This window comes from Solea senegalensis, linkage group LG7 (genome assembly GCF_019176455.1).
Source record: "Solea senegalensis isolate Sse05_10M linkage group LG7, IFAPA_SoseM_1, whole genome shotgun sequence".
NCBI classification, from domain to species: domain Eukaryota; kingdom Metazoa; phylum Chordata; class Actinopteri; order Pleuronectiformes; family Soleidae; genus Solea; species Solea senegalensis.
Window position 1 is genome coordinate 3394153 of NC_058027.1, and position 27197 is coordinate 3421349.

The 27197-nt window shown below is 41.4% G+C and overlaps 3 protein-coding genes across 16 annotated transcripts in view; 2 read left to right on the top strand and 1 right to left on the bottom strand.

Moving 5' to 3' along the window:
• Positions 1–8948, top strand: part of baz2ba (bromodomain adjacent to zinc finger domain, 2Ba) — a 31737-nt gene extending 22789 nt beyond the window's left edge. For 7 of the 12 annotated variants that reach the window (XM_044030322.1, XM_044030325.1, XM_044030324.1 and 4 more), the window contains 10 exons: positions 453–1273; positions 1388–1628; positions 1896–2051; positions 2793–2953; positions 3079–3401; positions 4047–4182; positions 5177–5323; positions 5875–6176; positions 7173–7316; positions 7414–8948. In XM_044030322.1, the coding sequence (XP_043886257.1) occupies positions 453–1273; positions 1388–1628; positions 1896–2051; positions 2793–2953; positions 3079–3401; positions 4047–4182; positions 5177–5323; positions 5875–6176; positions 7173–7316; positions 7414–7570 (2588 nt within the window). In that variant the 3' untranslated portion in view covers positions 7571–8948. The remainder of the gene's footprint in view (positions 1–452; positions 1274–1387; positions 1629–1895; positions 2052–2792; positions 2954–3078; positions 3402–4046; positions 4183–5176; positions 5324–5874; positions 6177–7172; positions 7317–7413) is intronic. The other 5 variants (XM_044030328.1, XM_044030335.1, XM_044030331.1 and 2 more) reach the window with 1 other exon arrangement.
• Positions 8949–9900: 952 nt separating this feature from the next.
• Positions 9901–24443, top strand: wdsub1 (WD repeat, sterile alpha motif and U-box domain containing 1). Of its 2 annotated transcripts, XM_044030346.1 has the most exons (13): positions 9901–9958; positions 10617–11028; positions 12773–12960; positions 13213–13299; positions 14554–14647; positions 15275–15308; positions 15393–15433; positions 17238–17344; positions 17474–17491; positions 17714–17737; positions 19294–19473; positions 22096–22230; positions 23451–24443. In XM_044030346.1, exons 2-13 carry the CDS (start codon positions 10631–10633, stop codon positions 23600–23602), a joined length of 1458 nt encoding a protein of 485 aa, XP_043886281.1. In that variant the 5' UTR covers positions 9901–9958; positions 10617–10630; the 3' UTR covers positions 23603–24443. The 2 variants fall into 2 exon arrangements, with proteins under 2 accessions (XP_043886281.1, XP_043886280.1); XM_044030345.1 differs by having other exon boundaries at positions 15275–15433.
• Positions 24444–25124: 681 nt separating this feature from the next.
• The window catches only part of LOC122772350 (protein TANC1-like), a 63211-nt gene continuing 61138 nt past the window's right edge, over positions 25125–27197 (bottom strand). For both annotated transcript variants that reach the window (XM_044030336.1, XM_044030337.1), the window contains one exon: positions 25125–27124. In XM_044030336.1, the coding sequence (XP_043886271.1) occupies positions 25783–27124 (1342 nt within the window). In that variant the 3' untranslated portion in view covers positions 25125–25782. The remainder of the gene's footprint in view (positions 27125–27197) is intronic.

Here is a 27197-nt window from a genome sequence, read left to right on the forward strand (position 1 = left end):
ATCTGGTATTAACATCCATCATCACAGATCTGAATGCAATTGGACAGCGTTAAGTATAACTGGTCATGGATGCGTCTCCTGCGACCATATGCAAATAAGGACTGATGTAATTTCTGTTCACAAGCACGAAATTATGTTTTTTTTTTACGACTCTGGCTGTACAGATGCCTCTGTTGACAGTGTTTGTGTGTCTGTGTATTTGTGCAAGAGAGAAGTAGAGCTGGAGAAGAAAGAGTCACTACTCATGAAATTAAATTAAGAAAAAGAAATCATGTGATGATAAGTGTTAATACTGAAGCAGCGGCTACAAATGAAATATAGAATGGGCACTGTGAAGTGTAAAAATACTGTCAAACTGCAACAGTCCAAACTCAACCTATCATCCAGGAGGAAATGTCGAATAATCAGCCTAATTGTAATTCCAAAACATGCACATTCTAATTTTCCCGCAGCACCAGAGGAGCTGGAGGAGGAACGGCAGAGGAGGAGACGGGCAGCCGAGGAGGTCAAGGTCAAAGAGGAACCTCAGGAGATCGAGCTGGAGAAGGAGAAGCCTACCAGCCTTGATGGACCGAGCATTCGAACACAAGGCTTGGAGCAACAGAACGAGGAGGAAAAGGAGCGCGAGGAGAAGAAAAACTCCCCGACGTTCTTTTACCAGCAACAAGGCTGTGTATCCAAGCTGTGCTCAATCCGGGACGTCAGCAAGGACTCTGGTAAAGGAAGTGTGAAAGCAGAGAGCAAGGAGAATCCCCGTGTGAGACAAAATGGCAGCCCTGTGGGTGCTGCTAATACCACAACTTCTGTAAATTCATCCTCCCCCTCTCACAATACCTCTGAGCCTGCGGTAGCAACAACCCCCTCCATGGTGACCACTAATGACACTACAAACATCCCTCCCCCAGCCTCCACCTCTTTATCTGTCCCATGCCAGCCAGCACAACATGAAAGCCCAGGGAACACTCCCCCATCCTCCTCCCCTGCTCCATCTCCACTCTTCTCATTCCAAGCCAATGACCAGCTGCTCAGAGTTCTGACTGAGAGGAGTGGACACTGGTTCAGTCTGCTGCCTCGCAACCCATGTGACCTCTCCTCCATCACCACCACCCCTCCAGGGGCTCTCCGCTCATCTTTCCCAACATCCTCCACACCAGCCAGGCCGAGATCTCCACCTCCGTCCCCCGCGCTACCTCTCACCCCTTCTGCTGCCTCAGCCTCGACCAGTCCCCACCACCCAGCTGGCCTCCTCAACTACCCACTCTCAGCCCTGCAGGTGAGGCTTCTGGCTGGAAATGACTATTTGCCATGTGGCAAGCTGCGGTTCTCTGCTTCACCTCCTCAACCTCCACCTCCCTCACCCTTTTGTTTATCCTCTTTTTCTCCCCAGGTGAAGTCAGGTGGTTCATTGCTCGGAGCTTCTTTTGGAAGCTGGTCCAGTGGGATGATGAGTCCCAGCCTGCCTCTGTGCAGCAGCCCCAGCCCCATGCCGGGTCACTCTCTGGAGGGCAACACAGCAGCAAGCATCTCTAGTAAAAGTGAATCACCTTTACCTCGCATTGAGAAAACCTCTCCTCCCTTGGAAATGCCCAAATCCCTCGACCACCCCACACCTCGTCCAATTCCAGAGGGTGAGTGACAGAAATAAACATTGGGGAGGGGGGCGGGATCAAGCAGAGAACATGGTCAACTCTCATTTTTATTTGAAACAAATCCACCTGCATGAAAAGATTTCACTTGCCTGAATAATCCAAGATAATTGGATTAGGGAATGTTCTGCTCGGCTGTATGCTGCTTCATTTGGGTATGACGTAGATGAATGAAGTGCTTTTTTTTCTCACATTGATGTGTCTTCAGTGTCTTTAAGCTCACATGCCTGTTTGTGCTCGTTGTCTCAGACATACTGACAGGGTGGTGGCGGGTGTCTGACATCGAGGAGCTGAGGGCTTTAGTCAATGCTCTCCACAGCCGAGGCATCAGAGAGAGGGGCCTCCAGAGGCAGGTGCAGAAATACATGGAGATCATCCCTCAGGTCTGCACCAAACACAGAGACGGTAAGCATCTCAGCACCGATCCGTCACATACAGCCTGGATTCATGAGCAAAACTTTAAATGTTTACTTTCTGTTGACAATAATCCAATACCTAGTTTGACATCAGGAAGCAGCATGGGATCATGGGAATTGAATTTGTCTCATTTCCAAACAGAAATGAGTTAATCATCATCAATCAAGTGACAAATAACACAAAAATAATAATAACACACTGGTCAACTAGTCATACCCAATATTGAAAATGTTTTGGCTAATCTAAGTACAATACTCAAAAAAATATACAACATTTGTCTCGTTTTGAGATGTTTTATGATAGAAATGTTACATATTGTATCTTTAAAGAGTGGACGAGGGATTTTTTTTAAATACTCTTTTGTTGTGCAATTATTGCACAAACTATGAACTCGGGCACAGTCTGTGAACAGCATGAATAAAAAGATAGCTTCAGGATATTTTTAAATCAATTGTTAAATTTGTGAGATGGGCAAGTGTGTTGACACTGTAGAAAACTGACCGGCCTTGACGCAGGTTTGCACTCTCTGAGTGCTTTCTTTAATTTTCATTGTCAATGACACAAGATCTGATGTTTTTCTTGAAACTCGTCCTCGCTGATCCCTGAATACACTGCTAACAATGCATTATTTATAGTCAAGGTACAGGTTTGGCTACTCTGTACATACATCATTGAGTATTTTTCTGTGTTTTTCCCGCCTGACTGATGTCCATTATATTGTCCATCTAGTGGCCATGATTGAGCTGCGTGATCTGGAGGAGAGCCAGGTCAGCGTGGAGTCGGTGCGGGGCTGGTGTGTTGAGGAACAGGCGATGGAGATGGACATTGCCGTGCTGCAGCAGGTGGAGGAACTGGAGAGGAAGGTCACTGCAGCCAGCCTGCAGACCAAGGTGAAACACTAACTAACACAAATACCCACTTACACGTCATGCAGTGTGAAGCAGAATCCTCAAAAACCCGTGGATGGTTGTGATTAGAGGCCAAATGTTTAAATTCAGACAATTTCCTCCTTCAGGGCTGGACATTTTCAGACCCTCAGTCTGAGCGGGAAGACCTGGTGTATTACGAGCACAAGCCACCCACGAAGTCAACGTCAGCAAACGGTGGCGACAAGGACTCCAAGGAGCATCCAGAGGAGCGCGGGGAGAAGGGCGGGGTGATGCGTCACCCGGACAACCCTCTGGACATAGCAGTGACTCGTCTGGCTGATCTGGAGCGCAACATCGAGAGAAGGTACCTGAGGAGCCCCTTAGGTACCACCATTCAGATCAGGCTGGATAATGTGGGTACGGTCACTGTCCCTGCCCCCGCCCCATCCACTAGTGCTGACAGGGAAGGGTAGGTCATTTCTCCAACCAAAGCTCCCCCACTCTCCCACTAAGACCCTTTCCTTCTCTGTGTGTGTGCTTTATGTTTCCCATGTAATTAAACAAGTGAGGGTCTTTGCTGCTTCCTCAGCAGGTTTTTTGTGGTGGCTTGTGGCATTTTTTCATTTGTTTCTTTGGTCTTGTGCAACTCTCTGGGTGGGTGAGTGGCTCCCCTTAGTTTAATTTCCTCTGTAGTCATTATTTACTGGCATTGTTTACTTTTTTCCTGCAGTCATCTGCATGGTGTTTTGCATCAGTAACCTTGGTTGTGGGCACACTCATGCCTCCCACTCTAACAGTGCACACTCACACAGGATTCACTCTTTCACTCTTTCTGCATGAGCGTCCTCTTAACGTGACAAAACCGATGTGTGCCTTCCCCCGGTGCCCCCACTCCCCCAAAACCCTCATGCCTGTCTCTGCACAGCTGGAGCTCTTTACGACCTGCTGTCTCGTCGACGGCTGGTTCAGCTGACACACTTCTCTGCTTTGTGTTTGTGTGAAATTCGCCCACATATGTACACGTTCTGTGTGTGTGTGTGTGTGTGTGCGTGCGTGCACTGTTTTTTTTTGTTTCTCATTGCCATCCCCATTGTTTCACATTATCTTCTCCCAGTGGTGAGGAGGAGGTGGCTCATGGTATGAAGGTGTGGAGGAAGGCCTTGTGTGAAGTGCGCAGTGCTGCCCAGTTGGCCATGTGTATCCAGCAACTACAGAAGTCCATCGCCTGGGAGAGGTCCATCATGAAAGTGGTGAGGAGCAAATAGAAACTAGAGAATGCACGTTCAGGCTACATTTTCTTTGAAAACAGCGTTCTCAGACGAAAAGCGATCAGCATTTTATGTATGATAAGTAATCGGCATCGATACTAACACTTAAAACCACATATCACACGTGACCATTGTATGTACACGGAGCATGCACCTCATGCGCTGGTAGAAACAAGAATCTGATTTTACTGCCATGAGAAACCACAATGGTTTAAAGGAAGAACAATGATTTTTTTTTGTTATGAAACTGAACCTGAAAGTAGTCGGTTTAACTAAAAATGAAAACTCCCTTTATGAAGGTTTGCAGCTACTGGACTATACCAGCTGACTATCACACTGGTGTCACTCGTACACGTCTATTTTCCTCTAAACTGGAACATGAATTACAGAATAAACATTGTGTTCTATTGAAAAACTGCAGGAACTATTGACTGACACCAGGATGTTTACTGGTGTTACAAAGCAAATGAGAATTGGGACAATTTATCCGTAGACTTCTATTGATGTAACCACCCCACATCTGATAATCTTCTTGTGGTAGATAAAAACCAATCAGGAAGTGGATGTTTATGTCATAGCTATCAAAGATCTTCATTCCGGCCTGTTCAAAGTACAACTGCGCAAGCATTTCTTGGGACTTTAAAACACCGAAGCAGAATTTAATTGTTTTAGACGCTTCAGAGAACCTCAGTTTCCCACACTGTCGTTACACTCCCCTAAAGGTTAACTAGTACCTTAAAAAAAATCCTTAATCCAGATCTAGATCACCACCAAAGTTGAATTCTTTCTTCCTTGGGCCATAACCTACATCTCCAGAAAATTCCATCCACTCCCTCCTTCACTTTTTGAGACAGAAAAACACAACCTCCTTGGCGCAATTAAAAAATAACCTCAAATAATTCCCACCTCGTTCCTTTCAAAGACTCTATTCGGGAAGTGTGTGCTTGTTTTTTTAATGAATGCCTTTGTTTTGCAGTACTGTCAGATTTGCAAGAAGGGTGATAATGAGGACCTCCTCCTGCTGTGTGACGGCTGTGACAAAGGCTGCCACACTTACTGTCACAAACCCAAGATCACCACTATCCCAGAGGGAGACTGGTACTGCCCGGTCTGCATATCCAAGGTACCAGAGCCTTTTATTATGCATTCACTTTGCATTTCCCTGCTCCAGAATTCTGTCTCTTAACTAACGTGTGGGCTTTTTAGGCCATTAGGGAGTTGACGAGGAGGGAGAGAGAGGGGGAGATGTTTACAGTAGTAATATGTTCTGCATCTTAACCACCAGGTCACCAGGACATTACTTGCTTAAAGAACTCATCAACTGCTAGGATTTTACACTTTCCCCCTAAAGTTTTATTACGTTTCCTCTTAGGTTTTATTGTTTGCAGCATGAATTTGGCATTTATCCTGTTAAGTGACTATAAAATTTTCCATTCATATTCATGCTCTGGGGATCTGGAAAACAACAGATTTTATTGCAAGCTTTTCAAGATGGTTTTAATGTCGATGTGATCCGGGAAGAATTAAAACGTATTGATGTTGTGAGTCATGAGAGATTGATCTGATATGTGAAAGAAAAGACCAATATTGCCGTCAGTGTAATATCAGTGGACACTGCGCTCTCACTTAGAGCGCCGCCAGATCTCAAGAAAATGCGTTGTTTCCTCTGTGCAGGCAAGCGGTCCATCCCCCAAAAACAAAAGGCCCCCAAGCAAACCAGTAGCATCCAGCGGAGGAAGCAGCAAAAAGGCCGGAGAGGCGAAGAAGAACGGGAAGCAGACAGGAAACGGGGAAGTGTCGGAGGAGGACTCAGCCAGTGCCAGCAGCACACCCAAAAAAGGAGCAAAGGACACCAACAGGAAGAGGAAAGTGGAGGAGAGTTCACCTGCTGTGTCTGCAGCCAGTCAGGAGGCTCCTGTGTGTGTGAAGAGAGCTAAGACTGCTCGAGACAACAACAGGGACCTGGGATTATGCAGGTATGAGTCTCTGACCTGCTCATACTTGTCTTGCTGCTCAAATCCACATTTATTTTTCACCTCCCTGCTGCCAACCGCTGTGGGGCTGTATCCACTCATCGGTTTCACATTCCTTTGTGGTAGAGCAGCAAAGAGAGCGTTCCTGTCAGTTGAAACTAATAGAGATAGCCAACTGACAGAGAACATGACAATTGCTGATTATCAGCTTCAGATGACTCTGTGTTTCTCAGTGTAGTGGTGTTTATAGGTCACATGTAGCTCTGTGACATTCCCATGCCGCTCACGGAAAGTTTTTACGTCCAAACTGACGGAGGCGAGACAGACAGACGGACGCAAAACAACATAGCATCAGTGAAGCAAGACAGCTGCGAACAGTCTTTGTACAGTTTTGAGTCTGACTCATAACAAACATCCCAGAGGGGGGGAGAAAAGTTTCAGAAGTGGAGTTTGCTGCTATAAAATACCCTGGATGTTTTAATGGACCTTAACTCAGTACACTTTATGAAGAGGTGCAGACGGTGTTTTGGCCATTTCTGAGAATTCCTCAGGGAGGGGACAGAAAGAGGAAGCAGCAGAGGGAGAGTGGGAGGAGTAGAGATTACATCCTTTGTGGTATGTGAAGGCCACCGTAGTCACCTGTCACAGTTGGGGGAAAAGGGAAAGGTCAGTGGAGGAGTTCCCAGTTTGTTGCAATATATCGTCTCACCACTAGATGTCACTAATTTTCTCACACTTGAGCTTTGAATCTCTTTAAAAACTAAAAAAGGCGATGTTTTTTCAAATGTGAAATTGATGATGATCAGACTTGGTAGATCGGTAGAGGCAAAAAAATTATTATTGACCTATCCCTAATCTGTAATGTTGTATTTCCTTTGAAAATATCACATCCATAAAATTTTGACAGATTCTCAGTGTGATATTTAAGTGTTTTCCCTTTACTTATACATTTCTTGACCTGTGTCTCACTGTGTGTGTGTGTGTGTGTGTGTGTAACAGGGTACTCCTTGCCGAGCTGGAGCGGCATCAGGATGCGTGGCCTTTTCTCACACCCGTCAACCTGAAGTCAGTCCCTGGATACAAGAAGGTCATTAAGAAACCGATGGACTTCTCCACCATACGTGAGAAGCTTGTGAGCAGCCAGTGAGTGCCCCTCTCCTCTGTTTCTTCTTTTATTAGCCGCCTTCTGGGATGCGACATCAGTTGAAGTTGTTCTTTTCTCCCCCTTTTTTCCCTTCAGGTATCAAAATCTGGAGACTTTCATCATCGACGTCAACTTGGTGTTTGATAACTGCGAGAAATTCAATGAAGACAATTCAGACATTGGCCGAGCCGGTCATAACATGAGGAAGTTCTTCGAGAAGCGCTGGACTGAGCTTCTGAAACAGACAAACTAACAGTGTGTGTTCAGATCCTGCCCAGAAATCCATTCAGCGTTTCATACCGGAGCACCAGGTTTTTGTTCTGTAGAGGAGGAAAAAATGGCTTTGCAGGACGGAAGAAAAAGTCAAATCTAACCCTAAATAAGGAACCACACATGGTGTTCTTCGGAGAGATGTAACCTTGAAAAAAAACAACAACAACAACAACAAGTTATTACCTGAGGTGCGTTGGATTTATTACAACAGGGATAAAAGCCCCAAAGAGTCCCAGAGAAATGGGGTGTCGTAGTGCAATACCATTCCCTGTCTCAGAACACTGCACTGAATGAATCCTCAACTGTCACTGATGTGTCTGCGCTAGAATACTTTCCACTACCTGTAAATACCCTTTTGTTATTTAATCGTATTATAGTGAATGTATTTAATTTTGTAATAATTATTTATGAATCAAGGTCCACTTCATTTTCTATGAAAAGGAAGAGTCAGCTGAACTGCTTTGAATTGAAAACGAAACAAAACAAACAAAAAAAGGAATGTGTCTTTGTGTTGTAATTTTTTTTTTTCCTCCCAAATATCAAACAAAGCCAAGAAAAAAAAAACAACCTGTTTACACTGTTTAGTGCTTTGGGGCGTCACGGGACTGTATTCATTTGTTCAGACTGTAAAACTGCATTAATTTACAGGAGCAGCAGAGGAACAGTTAGACAATGGTGATTCATGTGTATATACTGTTTATTAATGTCAATATTATGTCTTGTTTGGAACGATGTGTAAAAATTGTTTAAGAATATTAAGATATTGTTTATGCCTTAGAATGATTGTAGCATTCTATTTTAGTGAACGTGATGAAAACATTATCATAAATATTGTTTGTACAGTATATACATATCCTCTGCAAACACTGTGGTATCCTTAATCTTGGTAGTGCCTACCCTTCCAACAGGGGCATGTAGGGGATGTTGTTTTGTTTTATTTTATTGTTTAGTTTTCATTCTTTATGACCACATTTTTTGTTTTTTTGTTTTTTTTAAAGTATGATTTCAATCCAACAAGGCCTCCAAAGTTGGACAGTGACACAGAAATCATTCCTCACTATAGCAGACAAAAAAAAAAAAAAAGGAGCGACGAGCGTTCGGTGATGCTTCCATGACGCATTTCCTCGTCATCTGCCACAATACAGAGAGGACCTAAGGCCATTTGTAACCACTGTGTTGAACCTTGCTGTGTGTTGTGGCCTGATGGAGGCAGCTAGATTTTTTTGTACCCAAGTCAAGAGTACTTGAAGTTACTTTATTTAAGATATTGTGGAATAAAAGTATCATTCTTTTGTAGGAGCTTTATTTTTCACTAGTGTGTGGCACGGACCTATTAAAAGGATGTTTTTCAACGTAAACTGACTTCACTTGTTTTATTTCAATTCATTTTCTTATGGAGTTGATTTTTTTCCACCCATTAATTCTTTCAAAATGAGAATCACCATTTCTTGTTAACACAATGTTTTAGCTGAAAGTAGGAAATCTTCCGTCTTCTATAAAGTAGCTAGAAATATGAATAAAGTAAAGTACTGATATGTGAATTTTGTATTTAAGTACAGTCACATTACATTACAACACTGAAATGTGCAACACAAAGTTAAAGTAGTGAGTTTAACATCGTAGACACATAACAGGCCCTGGAACCAGAAACTATTTCTAAAGAATCGCTCAAAAGTACTGGTCATTGATAAAAATGAACAATTTATGTTTGCAGCTCTCATGTATTTATGATGGTCATCTGATCCTCGCTTCAATTTCAGGATAAAAATGCTATTCTATTGTCATATGTATATATATATATATATATATATATATATATATATATATATATATATATATATATATATACATATATATATATATATACATATATATTTATATATTAACACTCATACACAACACATACTGCAGTAACAAATCATCCCCAGTCATTTTCATTCAGAAGAGAATAAATGAATGAACGTATGAATTAATGTGTGTTTTTGTCTTTGTAAATGTATTTCATACATGATCCTTTTGGGTTAAGGGAATCAAACCTTTAATGTTTTATTGCGTTTTCCCGCAGATTGGGTTGGGTTTTTATGACTTTTGCATCTTGCACCTGGCAAATACTATATTATAAATAATACTATATTACAAATAATGAAAACAAAAGGTCAGAACTAAATAAAAACTATTATAACCTTATAATATTTGAAAAAGTGTAACTAGTTGCAGAAAGACCGAAGGCAACAGCACATTATGTCCATAATCGAATAATAAAAAAGGGAAACAAATGTGACGTAGTACGCATTACGTCACAGTCAGCTGATCGTGCCGGAAGTAAACAGAAGCAGAAGTGAGCGGACGGACGACGCGGCGGAGAAAGGTGAAATAAAAAGATTTTACATTTTTTTTAACAGGCTTATACGTTAATTTCACTTGAATTAGAGCTTATTGTTTGTCTGCTGTTTTTTTTTTACTGTTGGTTTGTGCGCGCGGCGGTAAATAATAGTTCAGTTTAAAGCAGCGTTTGTTGATGTAGCACTGCTACTGCTACTGCTACTGTCAGCAACTGTGATGTGTATATGTTCGTATGCAGAGGCGTAACATCTTACCATACACTGTATGTTACCTAGGAAAGGAAAGGAACACGTGTATGAAATGCTACAATAAAATGTGTATATGTAGGCTACTTATGTCAGAAATGTATGCAGTATAAATTAATGTCATTGTAGTAATACAATAATACCCCTTTTGCTGCTGTAATTTCCCCAATGAGGGATAAATAAAGTTGATCTTATCTTACCTTTGGGATTATGAACCTCTTTATCAAGAGAGTCCTGGCCAAGATGGGCAGCAGCAAATACAAAACACTCAACAGTTACACATTTACACAGTTAAAACACAAGCAGAAAACAAATAAAAAAATCCAGATTAAATTTACAAGCACATTATGAAAAACGAGTGCATGTTGTGGAGTCAGGCTCAAGAACTCTCAGTTTTCAGTGAAATGAACTTCTTGTGTCCTTGTGTGTGAATTTCAGGGCCGGCTCTCCTCATGACGACTCTGATTTGCACTCTTCAACACCATCGCGATGAGGTCAACTGGTGCGCCTTCTCAGCCAGACTCCTGGCCACATGCTCTGGGGACAAAACGCTCAGGGTTTACAGCACCAGTGACTTCTCTGAGCTGCCTTTCTCACCGCTGTCAGGACACGGCTACAGTGTCCACTGTTGTCGCTTCAGCGCCTGTGGACAGTTCCTCGTCTCCTGTTCCACCGATGCCACCATCATGGTCTGGTCCATGGTGAGCGGTGAGATCGAGGCCGTCATGGAGCATCCTGGTCGCAGTCCTGTCAGGATCTGTGCGCTCTCTCCGGACTCTGTCCACCTGGTCTCTGGTGCATCTGATGGATCCATAGCTCTGTGGGATTTTCCCTCCAAACAGCTGTTCAGGTAACATTTAAATAAAAAAAAATCATTATATATATGTATATATATATATACATATATATAAATATATATATGTATATGTATGTATATATATATTTATATATATATATATGTGTGTGTGTGTGTATATATGTATATGTATATATACATATATATATGTGATTTATTTATTGACATTTGACAAAGCAAATGACACACTATATGGAGCTTTATGTATTATGGGATAAGGGAATATAATAAATAAATAAATCATAGAGCATTTGGTGCAAAAAAGACAAGGAATAATCTGCTCCCAGCATGAAGGAAACAATAATCACCACTGGGTGTAATTATGTTAGGTTAGTGCAGTAGGATGTACCATTAACATCAAGCTGTAGAGACCTGACATGATCCAAGCAGGGCACCCATATTTTGAAAAGCATTTTATTCTGAAGCCACTAAGAGAATGTTAATTTTTTTTAAATTTACAAAGTACAGAGCATCTCTGATCCACTGAGTGTGTGAGGGTGGGTGGAAAGTCATCCAGCGCATCAGAATGTTACAAATTTTGTACTAAAAAACATCAACATTGCCAGCATGGAAGAGGCAGCACTGGTGAGCCATTTCCAAAGCAAGAAGCACTTAATGTTAAGGCAGGGTGGTGCTGGACCTAAGGGCAAGCAGGCGAAGGCAGTAAGCAGTTTAACAGCTTATTGAAGAAAGGGTTAACAGATCAGATGGACTAATGCAGGAACCGGAGGTGAAGCGTCAGTGGCAGCATGCACGCGGAAGGAGTTTGTGAGTATAGGAGAGCACAGGAGTTAAAACTAAAACTATTTATTTTATAAAAAGCCAGAAAGTAACTTTGGAAATTTGGAATCAGGCCTTTTTAAAATCTAATCTGGTACAAAATGAAGTGCTAAAACATCAAAGTCCATTCACAAAAACATAAAAGTTTATTAAGCAACTTTAAAAATTAATCACAGATATTTCACAGTTACTTGAAACATTACTGAAAAGTAAAGTTTTATTAATATATTTTTAATAACCTCACAGGTCGACTGCAGTGCTTTCTTATTCCACCAGGGGGCCACGGCCTACACTTCCATGTATTAGACACTGCAGTTTATGACTCATCAACAAGCTCATAATATGCACAGAATATTAAGCAGCTTTAAGTTCCTGTTCTTGTTTGTTATTCTTAATAAAAGTGGTCCCCTTTTGAAAATTTGAACACCGCAATTTTATGGATGAGTATTAGGACCACACGTGGATATTTAAAAAAAAAAAAAAAAAGAAGCCAGAATTTTGAGGGGAAAAAGGGTATTTTCTGACTTTTTCTTGGAATTCTGAGATTGAAGTCAGAATTCTGAAAATTAAGTGAGCGTTTTAACCAAAATCTCTGTTCTGTGTCATTGTTGTTCTTGAGTCCAGGACACGGATGACACAGACTCAGAAGCATTGACTGTATTCAGACTCTGACGTTGGAGATGACCCAGACTTTTTATTAAAGACTATTTCTGGTTTTGGTAGGTTGTTTTGCAAAGGCTGATTCTTGCATGTTCACCTGGTGAATCACCTGCTGGTTCAGCATCACATTTTTTTGCTGCGTACATTTTCCTTTATTGAGCTTTTGTGTCACAGACTTAATAGATTATCTTCAAAATGTAGACATTTTACTTTTAATATAGACCTGTTTTAGTTGCACAACACTGTTGCTATGAACAGAGCCATTGTTTCCTGCTAAAACATTTCAAAATGTGTGTAGGACAGCGGCAGTGGATGACACCACGATGGTCGCCTGCTCCTTCAGCCCTTGTGGTCAGCTCTTCATGACCGGCTCCACCTATGGAGACCTGCGTCTGTGGGACCTGAGCATGAACCAGCTCCACGCTGAGAAGAACGCCCACGACCTGGGGGTCATCTGCTGCACGTTTGCTCCCCACATCCACAGTGGTGAGACTTAGTGGAAGAAATCCTTTATAATTAATAATTATAAGAAAGGCAGTGTTAACCATCTGCATGGCCCGTAAAATAAAGTCATGTATGAAAATATTCACACAAATGAAAGACAACAAAAATGAAACGAATGGTGACGAAAGAACACACATATACATAAACCAGTAACAGATTATGTTTATCATCGTGCGTGTTTCAGTGACTCAGTGACTCAGTACATGACTAATATGAACATGTCGTGTTTTTTAGGAGGTCATGTCGTGCAGTTTATTTTGGCGTCCTGTGGCCAAGACACTCACTTAAAGATCTGGGCTGTAAACAAGTTCATCTCTGGAGGTAAAGTCCTATTTCTGCTTCTTCTTCTTCTTCTGTGGGGTTTAAAACTCCTACAATACCCAGTCTGTTATATTCTTTCTCGTTTTTCAGTCCCCTCTTTCTGCCTTTTATTAATAAACTTAAGCAACATTGATTTTCTTCATTCTGCTCTTGTCGAGTCAGCAGCTGCCAAATAAAAGTTGATTTTATTTAATCAGTGGACTCTCTTGTAAGTCTTGAATAAAGTTTGAATTGAGTTGTATTGGACATCTGTCAGCCAAGTCCTCTTTTCCTCTTATTATTACTGCAAATGCTTATGGTTTTAAAGCCACACCATGTAGTATGAACTTGGCTTGAGTGTTTTCTGTTTCCCAGATTCAGTGATGTCTCTTTAAATTTCCCTTTTTACCTCATTAAACAGGATTTTTTTTTTAATCTACCAAAATGATTTTCTTTTCCATTTCAAGATATGACTAAGTGGAAGAGAGGATTATTTTTAGGACTTGGTTTTTGAGAAATTCACATGAAAAACGTCAGAGATAATTATTAAAGCATATGTTAACTACTAATATTCACCAACGGGAAAAACAAAACAAAAGTTGTGGCTCCGGGTGATTTTTACAGTACAGCAACATGGTAATAGTGGCATAATATTATGTAGAGCTGAAACAGTTAATTGATTATTAATCGATTATTCAATTAATCAACAACTATTTTGATAATCAATAATCGGTTTGAAGTTTTTTTCATGATTAAAACAAGATTTCTGATTGTTTAAGATCTTTAATGTGAATATTTTCTTAATTTCTTTGCTCTGGATAACAAAGAAATCATTAAAAGTTAATCATTTTGGTTTGTGGACAAAACAAGACATTTGACTCTTCATCGAATAATCGACAGATTAATCGATTATGAAAATAATCGTTAGTTGCAACTCTAATATTATGGAAATTTTGCAACTGAATGAGGGATTTCATGTTAATACCGTCTTGTTTCTAATGCAATTAGTATTATATTATATTATATTATTGTATGTATCATATTATTAATATTAGTGTTATAGCTTGGCATTGAAAATTATTGTAGGCTATGGTCCTGTAGGCCTCTTACTATAATACTATACTGTAGCATGAACTATGGTACAGTATAGTATATATAGTACTATGGCACAGTATAATACATGTCCAAAAAAATCCTGTGACATTGTTCGGTGTGAATATTTCACTTCTCTGTGATCTGTTGGTGTGGCTTCTCTTGTTTCTCTCTCTCTCGTAGCCTGTAAGATGCAGCTGCTGCACACATTGACGGGCCACTCGGCTCCAGTCCTGTCCTGTGCCTTCTCCTCAGACGGGCAGCTGCTTGCATCGGGGTAAGACCTTAAGTCTTAAGATGGCATTTTCTTCCAGAGAGCTCCTGAATTCTTTTCCACGGCAGTGTTTTGTGAAAATGAACTCTCGCAGAGACTTGAAACGTGTTTGAAATTGAGGAATCCATCATTGTGATCGTCTGAGTCACGTTAATTATTAATGTCGGACATTAATGTTGTTTTGAAGAATGAGGCCGCTCAGAAAATGTCACAAAGACTCATAGTTTCGCAGCTCTCATGTAAAATGCACGATTTCGCGAGTACAAAAAGTGACAGACAAAATGTGGCGCAATGATTTGAAGGACATTTTCAGCTAATGGCTGCCAAGAATGTAATGAAAATGGAAAATACATGGGAAGCATCCTGACTTTGCTGTGGTTGGAAGTTGAAATGTTAAATCCGTCAAATGTATCACTATACAAATTTAAGAAATGTATTTAAAATGCTTTTTATGTGAAGTAGGTCAACCTCAAGCCAAGTAGAAACATGCAGTACTTGAATATAACCACAGGAGGGAGACACAGATTGCTCTATTCCTCCCTCAGTCAGTGAATATGGATATGTGATCTCTCTCTCACACACACAGCATCTCTTCCTCTGCTTCAGTTTGATCTTTTTTATCACTTTCAGCTCCGTGGACAAAACTGTGACAGTCTATGACGCAGTGAGTCCTTTTCCCCTCTTACAGATGTGCTCTGTAATTATTTACTGCCCGGGTTTAATGATGGGCTTCACTTTGTTTTTGCAGAACTCTGCAGTTTTGCTTCACACACTGAGCCAGCATGAGAGGTAAATATTTTCTAGGTTTCTATATGAATCTATGATTTTGTTAGTAAATATTTATGTCGATCTCACGTCTTGTATCTTGGCAAACATCTTACACTCTTTTTTTATTGATTAATTTTAAAAAGGTATAAATAAAATAAAATAAAAAAATAAAAAGGTGTAAATGTGATTTCCAGGTAAATTACATACAAATAACTAATAATAGGAGTGGGAAGATCGTATTAAAGTTAAAATATTCACTGTGATTTTGAAAACTACACAAAATATAAAATAAAAGATTAAATAGTGAAATATGAAAACATAAAGCTTTGCAGAAAACATGGAATTAAATATGTAAAGTAAAATGTAAGATATACAAGCGATATTAGTGTTCATTGTGACATTTCATCCATCTCGTCTGCTTTGTGGACACTCATGAACAACGGTCAAATGGTCAAATACAGTACTACACGTACAAATACACATTAACATGTAAATACATATAAGCCACTTACACTCTATTTATCCGTCCATCCCCACACCTGTGACTGAAAGGCAGCGAGTTCACTTCCTCTCAGGGCGGCGAATAAAAGTTATTTTGGGGAGAAAAGTGAAGTGGAAGAAGATGAGCGAGAGAGAAAGTGGATAAATGCTTCGAAAATGTGAATCGCAACAAAAATGCCTACAGGAAACTCACTGACTCTGACTTGAGTGTGAGAGGATGAGTGTGAGAGCAGGTTAGTGCGGGAGACGACCATCTTTCTGCATCAGCATATCAGAGCAGTTCATCTGAGACTCTTATCATTCATTACCTTTGCCTTGACTTTCAGAGCCGATCAGATCTGATGTGTTTATTTGTTATAATGCAGGTTAACACACAGTCGACACGGCAATAAAATCTTATGGACAAGAGGAACCAATCAACTCGCTATTTACAACACCAGGAACAATAAATTGATTTAAAGTTAAATGTCAATCCTAATTTAGATCTGCATCCCTTTTAACACAGTTAAACCATCAATGAATTGACCTTTTGACCACATATATCACTGTTCCATACGCTTACTGGCCACTTTATTAAGTACAAGGGACATCCAATAACATATCATGGTTGTAATGAGTGGTTATATGAGTTACTGTTGTCTGTCTGTCATCTCAAACCAGTCTGACCATTCCTGTCTTACCTCTTGGCATCAACAAGGCCTGATTAGATATTTGTGCTAACATGTGTTAACATGTGCTAATAAAATGGATGATTCGTTCCCACCTTTTAAACCTGTTGGAGGCGGGGCCTTTACAGCTGCTACAAAACTCCGAACCGTAACGCCGTCACCCAGAAATTCATTTTTATACATTTGGTTTTATGTTTTCCACATCTTCCCTTTATTTATAAAGGTACAGTGTATAGGAATTAATGTCATCTAATGGTGAGACTGTAGATTGTAAGAAACCGTAACTACGGTGGCCTTCAAACACCAAAGTGGGTTGTCATTCTTCTTCACTGTTTGCGTGGTAAGCTTTTACTTCAGGCCGCTGTAAAAACATGGCTAAACTACATATAAAAGGCTTATTGTAATACTACAAACACCAAGTTATACACTTATACAGACATACTTAAGGGTAATTTATTCCGTTTTGTTCAATAAACCCTCCTAAATGTTGTGCACCTAGTGCAGTAGCCATCTTGCACACCCACCTGTTGCATTTCGAGCAATATCTCCTGCATTTCCTCTCCAAACACTGCCAAAGTCGTCCCCACTAAAAATGCCCTCGTTCCGTAAAAGAACAACATCATTTATTCTGTGTGCTCCGCTGTCATCTGCTGCAGGTACGTGACAGCGTGTGCCTTCTCTCCAACCTCGCCGCTGTTTGCGACAGGATCGATGGATAAGACGGTAAACATCTGGAGGCTGGAGGATGGAAGCAGTGGCCATGGTGGGAAGAGCACGCAAACAGATACTCGTGGACGGAAATCCCTTCTCTGATTAATTGCGATCTGTTTTTGTCTCGTGATCTTATGTTGTGCCCCTGCCTCCTCCACTGAACCCTGTGTCCGACGGAAAGGCGGGAAGTCACTGGCTGGTTAGTTTTCTTTTTTGACTTAAAAACAACTTTTATTGAAGGGAAAGAAAGAGAGTCGGTCACTATTGGAAGAGTTTCCCTCAGGATTTGTACCATTTTAAAAAACAACAACACAGGTTTTGTGTCCGTAAATGTCTTCTCTGCTTTACGTTTGTTAGGTTTACGTAGAGATGTATCGCTATGTCTGCACTGCAATAACTTCATGTATGTTTTGTGTTTCAGAGTCTGTGCTGACAACCAATGAAGGTACGTTTAAAACAATAAACACTTTTACTTTTTTATAAAAAAAAGAGAAAAGAACACGTTACATTTGAGATATATTTGTCATATATATATATATATTTGAAAACCCCACTAATTAACCATTCTGAACACAGTTCAGATCAGTTTTTCTGGATATTTCAAAGTATCGTATGATTCCTCTCTCGTATCTGAGGGACACATGGCTCTCTGTGTTGTTATTGACTTTTAATTTCATTGTCTTACACACACATCTTAAGAGTCCCAGCAGCTTGGCTTTTAATGAGAACTGTGAGACTGTGTTTTCGGAGCCATGTTTTAGAGAAACCAAATAACTTCCTGTCCCTGACGCTTCTGCCAGCTCAGCTCTGCGAAGGCTGGCAGGTCTTGGCGTCTGCAAATGCCCCCGTTCTTTTAAAAAAAGGTTTGTATATAAATGAGAAATAATATGATAATATTGCCAAGTAAATAAGTTAGAAACGAATGTATAAGTAAATATGTACTACATTCAAAAATACTATAAAGTAAAGTCTAGGCAGTATAAAGTTAAAATACTGCAGGATTAAGTCTTAAAGCTGTAGTATGTAACTTTTAAATGTAAACCACTGTCAAATGTGTTCACACAATGCTGATTTTTTCCCAGTATAATGGTCTATTGTTTCCTTTCCTAGGTTTTACAAAACATTTATTAAGTGTGGAGTTATCTACAAATACTGTATTCTACATAGAAAAATATCTACAACTGGAATTAATTAATTTTAAACATGTTTTTGAACATGTGAACATAATACACTGAAAAACAAACTCACACACAAAAAAGAAAGAAAAATAAGGAGTAGGAAGAACTGTCAGCATATTTAACCCGACCCCTTCTCTACTCTTTAATAACTAATAATCTCAAGTTGACTTCCTGTTTACTTAGTTTGTTGTACCGACACAAAGATGTGATGAGTATCGTATATCCTTTTTTTTTCTCAAGGTGCTCAAAATGTTTAAAATCAGATTGAATTTGTGAAATTTGGAAATACGTCACGGTTCGAAGTTCACTTGGCTCGTTTTAATGAAGAAAAACGGTCTAATTTTGTGACTTCTGCACCATTACTGCTACTTTATATCACGACTTGACCCAACAACACATAAGAAGATGGAAAAAAAAGCAGGAATGTCCATATAAGGAGTTGTGTATTATTCCCATGGACCTGCCGTGTGAGCACTAAGTGTTAACTCCCCCTTGAAATTGTATTCCATCAATATTAAAAAAACAATTTGTGGATATTGCTGCAGTACAGTACATATTGATAATATAGTAAACATTTCCAAATGAAATAGATTTGGGCACAATTAGTAATGGTGTCGTGTTTGTGTCTACGAGCTCCTCCTCACCTTTCTCGCTCCTCTTGTGTCACTGAAAATGCCAGCGACGCATCCACACAGTCTAACGATCAATAACTCGTCGGCTCGGATTCTAGGACAGTTGAGCATGAGAGAATAGTTGGCCCGTTTCTCAAAAAGGCGCGGCATCTGTCAGAGCCTGACCTTCCAACCTTCACTCTGCCTCACAGGGAGAAGCTCAGCTGGCCGATCGAAGCTGCTGGTCACCGACTGGTCAGAGGAGGACGTGTCGGAGTGGCTGCTGGCGGAAGGCCTCGGGGAATTGGTGGACAAATTCAAAGCCAACAACATCGATGGGACGGAGCTGCTCAGTCTCACCAAGGAAACGCTGGCGTCAGAGCTGCTCGTAGGTGAGGAAGACGAATGTGACACACACACACTGCTCAGTGAGAGTCCCTCCAAGTCCTTATTCCTGCTTTTGTGTCACATGTAAGAATAAAAATCCAGTTCTATGAGTGTTACATAGCTGGTGTGTGTGGATTAGGGTTTTTATATTTGCACGGATTAAAGAAATGTGGCACAGTAAATGAAATAAAAGGTGAATGAAAAGCACCCAGCTTTGGGGCATTAGCTGTTATGTAACTCAATATCCAAAAATGTATTTCCCTCAGTGTATCCACGTGATTAACTAAAACCCAGACTTTTTTGCCCCAACTCTTTTTAACGAAACGTAAACGCCTCGGAGCATCACCATCTGTAGCAACAGAGGTCATTTAATTCTTTTCATTTCTTTGGGAAAGACACTCTCTCATGAGATAATGACACGCAGTCTCGCAAAATAACATCATATTTAACTCTCAGCGTTAACACTAATTGAGTTCAAGTTAACACAAACCCCCGTTTGTATCTGGTCCTAATCAGAGCTGGCGTCAAATCGACACTTTCGGCGTTAATGAAACACAGCAAAACTGGCTGTGTAGAAGAAGATGACGATCACGTCATCCCTCTGAGGTGTAACAGGTTCATGTTCCCACATGTAACGCATCACAATCGCTCTCTGTGATTAGCGTTCAGTTACCATGGAAAACACCAGCTCTGCTTCAGCGTCAGGACGCGTGGGAAGACGTGCCCACTACTCACAGAAAGGAATCATGTGCCATAGGAATAGGGTGTATAATACAAATAGATTTTCCTCCTAATATCATTATTCCTTAGTGGTTATATACTTTATTTACAATATGCATGGCTAGATGGATGGAGGGTTTAGAGTAACGGTGTGTTTCCTCTGGCTCGGCGTGACACGGCACGTTATTTTGCATTCCCACTCGTGATAGTTCCTGGTACCTGGTTCTTTTTTTAGTACCTGCTCTGGCGAGGTTCCAAGCGAGCGGAGGCAATACTATGCGTGATGTCACTGATTGGTCAGAGTGCCGTCACAGGAAGAGACGTCCGACACAAGAATCAAGCCGATCAATGCCACTGTAGACCAGTGTTTGGAATAACGCCGTTTAAAAGAACGGCGTTATTCCAAATGGCACAGGCATCTACAAAGTTAGTTGCCAAAAACACCGATTACTGAGAGTTTGATTTATTTCATTAAGAATAAGACTAAACACACTTTGTTGTTGTTTAAAAGTTTACTGTTGTTGCCTCAGGTTGAGAGAGTTTGATTTAATTTGCTAGAGTTAAATGCACTTTTTATGGTGTAACTGTTTACTTTTCTTACAAAGATAATACTTGAAGTGCAGGACAAACATCTTGCCGTCTGTCGACGTGCAATAAATATAGAAAGTTATGTACAAGCATCTGTCTGTTCTACTCATTTCAACTGACTTGTGAAAACTACTGTTACTTTTATTTTAGAGTAATTCAGTTACTAACTCAGTTACTTTTTGGAACAAGTAGTGAGTAACTATAACTAATTACCTTTTTAAAGTAACGTTCCCAACACTGGTTATAACATAACAATCCTAAAAACGTGGGTTAATCTCCAACAATTACCAGGGAAATTAAAAAATCAAAAAATTAAAATCTCGCCCTCTACAACTGTTATTTTCTGATGTTTATTCATTTTGCCCAATGAAGAAACTGTTTATCTATCTGCTGCTACATGACTAGGAAGCATCTTATGTTAATCTCCCTTCAGAAGAGATTAAATGACCCAGCACTCAGACAACTAACTACTATAAAACGACTAAAAAATATAAAACAAAGCGAGATATAAGAGCTGAAGTATAAATATACATGTAAACAGAATAATAAGATGTATAAATAAATAGATACAAACAGCTATTCAAAGAAGGGAATCAACTATTCATGAAGGGCATGCGCCACAGCTGTGCAGAGAATATGGAATAATATGTTGAAACTGAGTGAACGAGTGAAAAACAATGATTTGTTCTTCTCTGTTTGTGTCTGAAATTCCTGCCGTTTTCCTGTAAGAAGTGCAGCCAGCGTCGTGTCGCTGATGTCTTCAGTCCTCAGCTGGGCCAGTGTTCGTCACGTAGTTGTCAGCAGATGTCTGTTGCACCGCCGCGCCGTCATTCCCATCCCACAGTTTTCTGTCACTCACTCCCGGCTCTACGCGGCGCTGGGCGCACGTTCGCGCTGTGTCTGTTTTTAGTAACGCCGCGCGTTTTTAACTAAACTAACAAAGAGCAACAGGACTGAGAGTAAAAAAAAAACATGTTCTGTTTGCTGCTGTGAACGACAGAAGCAGGTGGGAGTGAAATCAATAAATATGTTTCCAGCATCATTAAATATCATGGGATGGAACTGTATGATTAGCAGTGAGTTTTTGCTGTGTTTTCTGAGGCCATTCATTTAAATATTCTGCTTGTTTTTTTTTTTTTTCTTTGGTTGGAAATGGAAGAACATGTTCCCGCTGTGTTCACCCACACTCTTTTCTTCCCAAGAGTGAAAAATGTTCAACTCGCAAATAACAAAACGCTCCAACTCCCTGATATTGACACTTTAATGTTTGTATTTTGCTCGGCTTAACTTGATGCACTGCCATATTTCCATATGTGCAGAGTCCGTCGGCCTGCGCAGCAAACTCCTGAGGAAGGTGGAGGAGGTGAAGAATTACTCTGTGTGTTCAGGTGTTCCTGATGAGTTTCTGTGTCCAATCACCAGAGAGCTGATGAGGGAGCCCGTCATCGCTGCCGGTAGGTGATGATCAGACATGCTAATTGGCACGTAATTGGCAGTTGCCGCCGCTAAGTGTGAAATATTAAACAACAATGAGACTAGATCTGAACTGGCGATGACTCGCGTGACCCAAGGCGATCAGAGACTGCAACCCAAAGAGGAAAACAACAGCCCGTCATCAGAGAAAAGGGTAGGAGATTAGAGCATCAGCACTTTTACCACACAACCCTTTATATCCACATAATATCCACATATCTAAAAATTGTAATGGAGATCATAGCAAAGCGGCACCCAGAGCAAATGTTCAGAGGTCCAACTAAAGACTTAAAACTGAGCTAAAATAAGCCTGGATTTGTGAATCATTCCGTGTCACTTCCCATGGCTTAGGCTTAATCCCAATTCATCCCTTTGCCCCCGACCTCTCAGTTTTGCGGGTTCACATGTGGTGGTGCTGCGTCCCGATTCTTGTTTCTCGACAGCGCACACTCAACGACCTAGTGTCCGGTTTTGGTGTATCAGCACTACAGCGCCACACACAGGCCTGACATATGCACTACAGCGCGTATGAATTCATTTCCTGACGTGTTTACGGAAAACGTTTTCAAATTTGACAGAGAAAAAGATCGTTCAACTGCAACAGATGTTGTTTACACTCACATGCATATACCATAAACTGGTCCAGGGCTGCAACAAACGATCGTTTTCAGAATCGGTCCATTATTTTCTTGAGTAATCCGTTGGTGTTTCTCAAACCTGGAAAGGACGATGTCCTCAAATGTCTTGTTTATGTTTGAATGATTTCTTTGTCGTATGAAGCAAAGAAACCAGAAAATATTCACGTTTAAGAAGTTGAGAAATCAGAGAACTTGTTTTAATTCCTTAAAAACACTCAAATCGAGTAATTGATATTTTTTTTATTAATATATATAATATATATTATGATTATATTATATCTATCTATATATATATATATATATATCTATATATGTATATATTTATGTATATATATATATATACACATATATATATATATATATATATACACACATATATATATAATATATAATATATAATTGATAATTACTGTGCTTTAAAACCCCATAGAGGAAGAAGAACCTGTTGCATCTTAACCGATCCAAAGACCTCCGTGAGGGAAGGAGTTGTTCGAACTTTGGCTTTGACGTCGTCAGATGAGGAGACACTGACTTTGTTCGCATATTGTGAATTTCCCCAACAGATGGATACTCGTATGAAAGAGAGGCCATCGAGAGCTGGATCAACACCAAGAACCGCTCGAGCCCCATGACCAACCTCCCTTTACTGACCACTCTCCTCACTCCTAACCACACCCTGAAGATGGCTATTGGCCGCTGGAAGACCAGCCACTAGTACTGTAAAAACACTCCGGTGATCCTTGCACATTTGACATGCTGGGTTGTACTTTATCTCAGCTCCTTCACTTTACTTTGATTACTGTGAAAAATATAGCTGAATGCAGCTTTAATTGAATCGTAATAATTCAGGTTGTGTTACTTAAAACACTTTTCACTCGATCTGCAGCAATAACATGCTCGGCTCGATTGCAGGGCCTTGTTTATTACAAGTCTTTCAGAGTGCTGCTCAGCTTAACTTGTGCTGTTTACTCCTGTTCTGGCTCTACACCAGATACACCACGTTCCTTCAAACTCAACTGCTCTTAAAGTGAGAAAAGTGTACAGTTAAGTCATGGTGGGCGTGACAAGAGTGACGACCCTAACAACAACTGCCTATGCTGCAAAGAAACCTAAGAACGTGGGCCGACAATACGCATTTTGACATTAAACTACGCCGCTACGATGTGTCACTTCAAACTCCGCGAAAAGGGAATAAAGACTTTGAGTTCGTCTGTGCAGCAGCTCACAGGCTACATACTATGGGTCTAACTTTAGCAACTTTAGCAACGTTAGCCTGCTGGGAAAAAGCGACAATGACCAATCAGACCTGTCAACTTTTAAGAGACATTTTTCAGTGTCTCAGGCTCTCTGTGATTTTCAGTTTGCTTATATCAAATATTAACACCTACATTTAAATCAAATGTCAAATAAGAACTGCCTTTTCATTAAAGGAGTTCTTGTTTTCTTCATTGTCCATTTGGATGTTGAATAACTGACGTAGAAGTGATTAGTAAGTGTGTGAGAGATACATATAAATGATGTGTGACAATAAATCCCCAATCAGTTGCACGTTTTAACGTTGGCAGCTCTGTAAATTAGGACAGTGAGCCCAAAACATAGCAACCTGGGGATGAGACCCAACAACCTTTTTTGTGCACTTTTCATATTTTGAACAACATAAGTAGTTTATTTTAGAAAGGAAACTTGGCTTGTACCCGGAGGGTTGCTGATTGGCAGGTCAGTCGCCGTTGCTCCCCATTGATTCGGGTTAATTGGACACTGTAAAACTGAGAGTGCTCCCAATGCCATTCCCAAGCTTGGATAGCTGTGAGGTTTGCTTCATGGGAGGGTGTCCCACGTAAAGAATCACTGCCAAATGAAATATGTGGATCCCCTGTGGTGATGGTGACCCCGAGAGAGGGAGAGGCCGAAAGAACAAAAAAAACTTTTTTTTTGTGGCTTTGTCAAATATCGGTGTTCGAAGGACACGGAAATCAACACAAACGGAGGCTGAAGCGACATTTCAGTGATGAAACTGTGAAAGAAGCAGCTGCGGAAATGTAGTCGTCCTCCATGGATATTTTATTAAACCACAGTAATGTAGTGGTAACATTCAGTAAATCCATAGCATGACTCCAAAGGGTATATGACAACTATGGACATACAGCAATGTAAAAATCTTCTCTTTTAATATTTGCCTGTGTAAACTCTCTCTCACTCTCTCTCTCTCTCTCTCTCTCTGTGTGTCCAAGTAAATCAATAAACACTTCATATGAATATTTTCTCTGCTATGCAAAAATAAATAACATATACTGTGAATATTGAAGCAATCAAGTCAATATTAGAGTATGATACGTTTCCATCGACGTCACGTACAGTGCAGTGTTTTTCTTTCTCCTTCTTTTTTTTTATCAAACGTACTAAGAATCTCGAGTACAGAAAGTCGTTTCCTTTGAAGCCTGTAACGCTGACAGAAGAACCACTTACAGGGAAATATATCATCTGCAAATAGAGTGTGCACCGTACAAATATAAATGTTTTTAAAAGACACTTGACAATAGAAATGGTCATATCCTGCAACTACCAGCATGAGGTTTCGTATATTCGTGCACAAAGCTTTCTCTCGGTTTTATATTCGACATAATAAATTAAAAGTTGAAGACAATATTCTACGTCTTACTTTCAAATCCCTACTTAAGGTATGTCTGGTTTTTACACTAGTGTAGCTGTAGACATGTAAGCAAAAGCGTCATAGCCTGAGTTGAACACTGGTTCTAGATTGTAAATGCAGTACAGCAGCATAAATCTACAAAGGCTCGGAGAAGGGAGCTGTCGTCAAACCTGTCTCCCTCGCTACCTTGTGTGTGGACAGTCGTTTCTTGAAAACAGCCTGTATCTGTGCTTTGACGTCCATATTTAGACGTTGGACTCTATAAACGAGCGCTTGGGTTTGATGGGAGCCATATGCAGCGCTGGGTTGTCTCTCGTGAGGCTCGTCTGTCTGTGCCTGCCTTCAGGGAAGCGTAGCTGCGAGGACATGGAGCCTCTTTCCTCTCGCTGGTGCAGCCGCTCTCCGAAGTCGCGGATGTTGGCCTGGCCTCCAGAGAGCTGCTCCTGGAAGGAGGCACGCTTGAAGTCATTGTTCAGCCCTTGGAACTCCATGACTGACATACTGAAACTCTCCACCCCTCCTCCCTGTCCTTGTCGGCCCAAACCAGAAGTCTGCTGACCCTGGACTCGAACTGATTTGTCCATCACCCCCATGAAAGGCCGTGGCTTTAGCTCGGGTTTTGTTTTGAAGCTACCGCTGCTCTTGATGGGGCATGGGGCATCCATCACCTGCTGCCTTCCTCCGTCTGACAGATTCCCACTGGAGGCCTGACTGGAGCTTGAGCCCCTGGAGCCTGCCGTGCCCACGCCTCCGCTCTCCCTCCTGACGTCCATGCCGGACCCCAGAGCGAGAGCGAGGCCGTCCAGAGCTGCGGAGTGTGTGGAGAGTCTGTCAGATCCTCTGGAGAAGCTGGAGGAGCGGGGCTGGTACATCTGCTGCAGAGGTCCAGGTGGGGAGGAGCTGTTGGGGGACATGGGGTGATAGAGTTCGGTGGGGCTGAGACCGGAGTGGTCAGTGGCTGATCCGGGGCCGATGTCGATACCCAGCACTGGTGCAGGCCTCAGAGAGGTGGAGATGTGTCTGCCTGGCAGAGGACTGGAGGGGCCACACAAAGACAAAGGTCGGCCCCCGACTCTGCTCCCTGACTGGAGGGAGTGACAGTGGTGATGAGTCCTGCTGCCTTGGTTTTGGGTCTGCCTGTTGAAAGCAGACACGTGCTCAGGCATGTCCATGACATAGTCCTCCTGAGGGAAACATGGCATCTGATCTGCTAAGCCAAAGGCCACGCCCCCTGGGAGAGTCCTGTTTGGAGCGTACGGATTCAGAGGCCAGAACTCCGGACTTTTCACACATTGCAGGCTTACCTCATCGCCTTCCTCCCTCTCATCCTCCCTCTCTGCATCAGTGTGCTCCGTGGGGACTTGCCTCTCTAGACTTCCCTGTGAATAGACGTCCGTCTCCTCCTCTGTGCCTTGGTGGTGGTGGGTGTACGTGTCCCTGTTGTAACCCTGTGCTGCGCTGCTGCCGGATGTCTTCTGATGATGTTTGCATTCCTCTTCTACTCGCACCAGCAGGCGTCGGATCTCCCGGTTGGACGGGCAGAGTCGCGCTGCTTCGTGGAGGTCTGCCAGCGCCGCAGCAAACTGCCTGGTGCACAACGGAGAGAGTGAAGAAAGCAACTTTGAAGACGCATCGTTTACTGACAGACTAAAAACCTTCT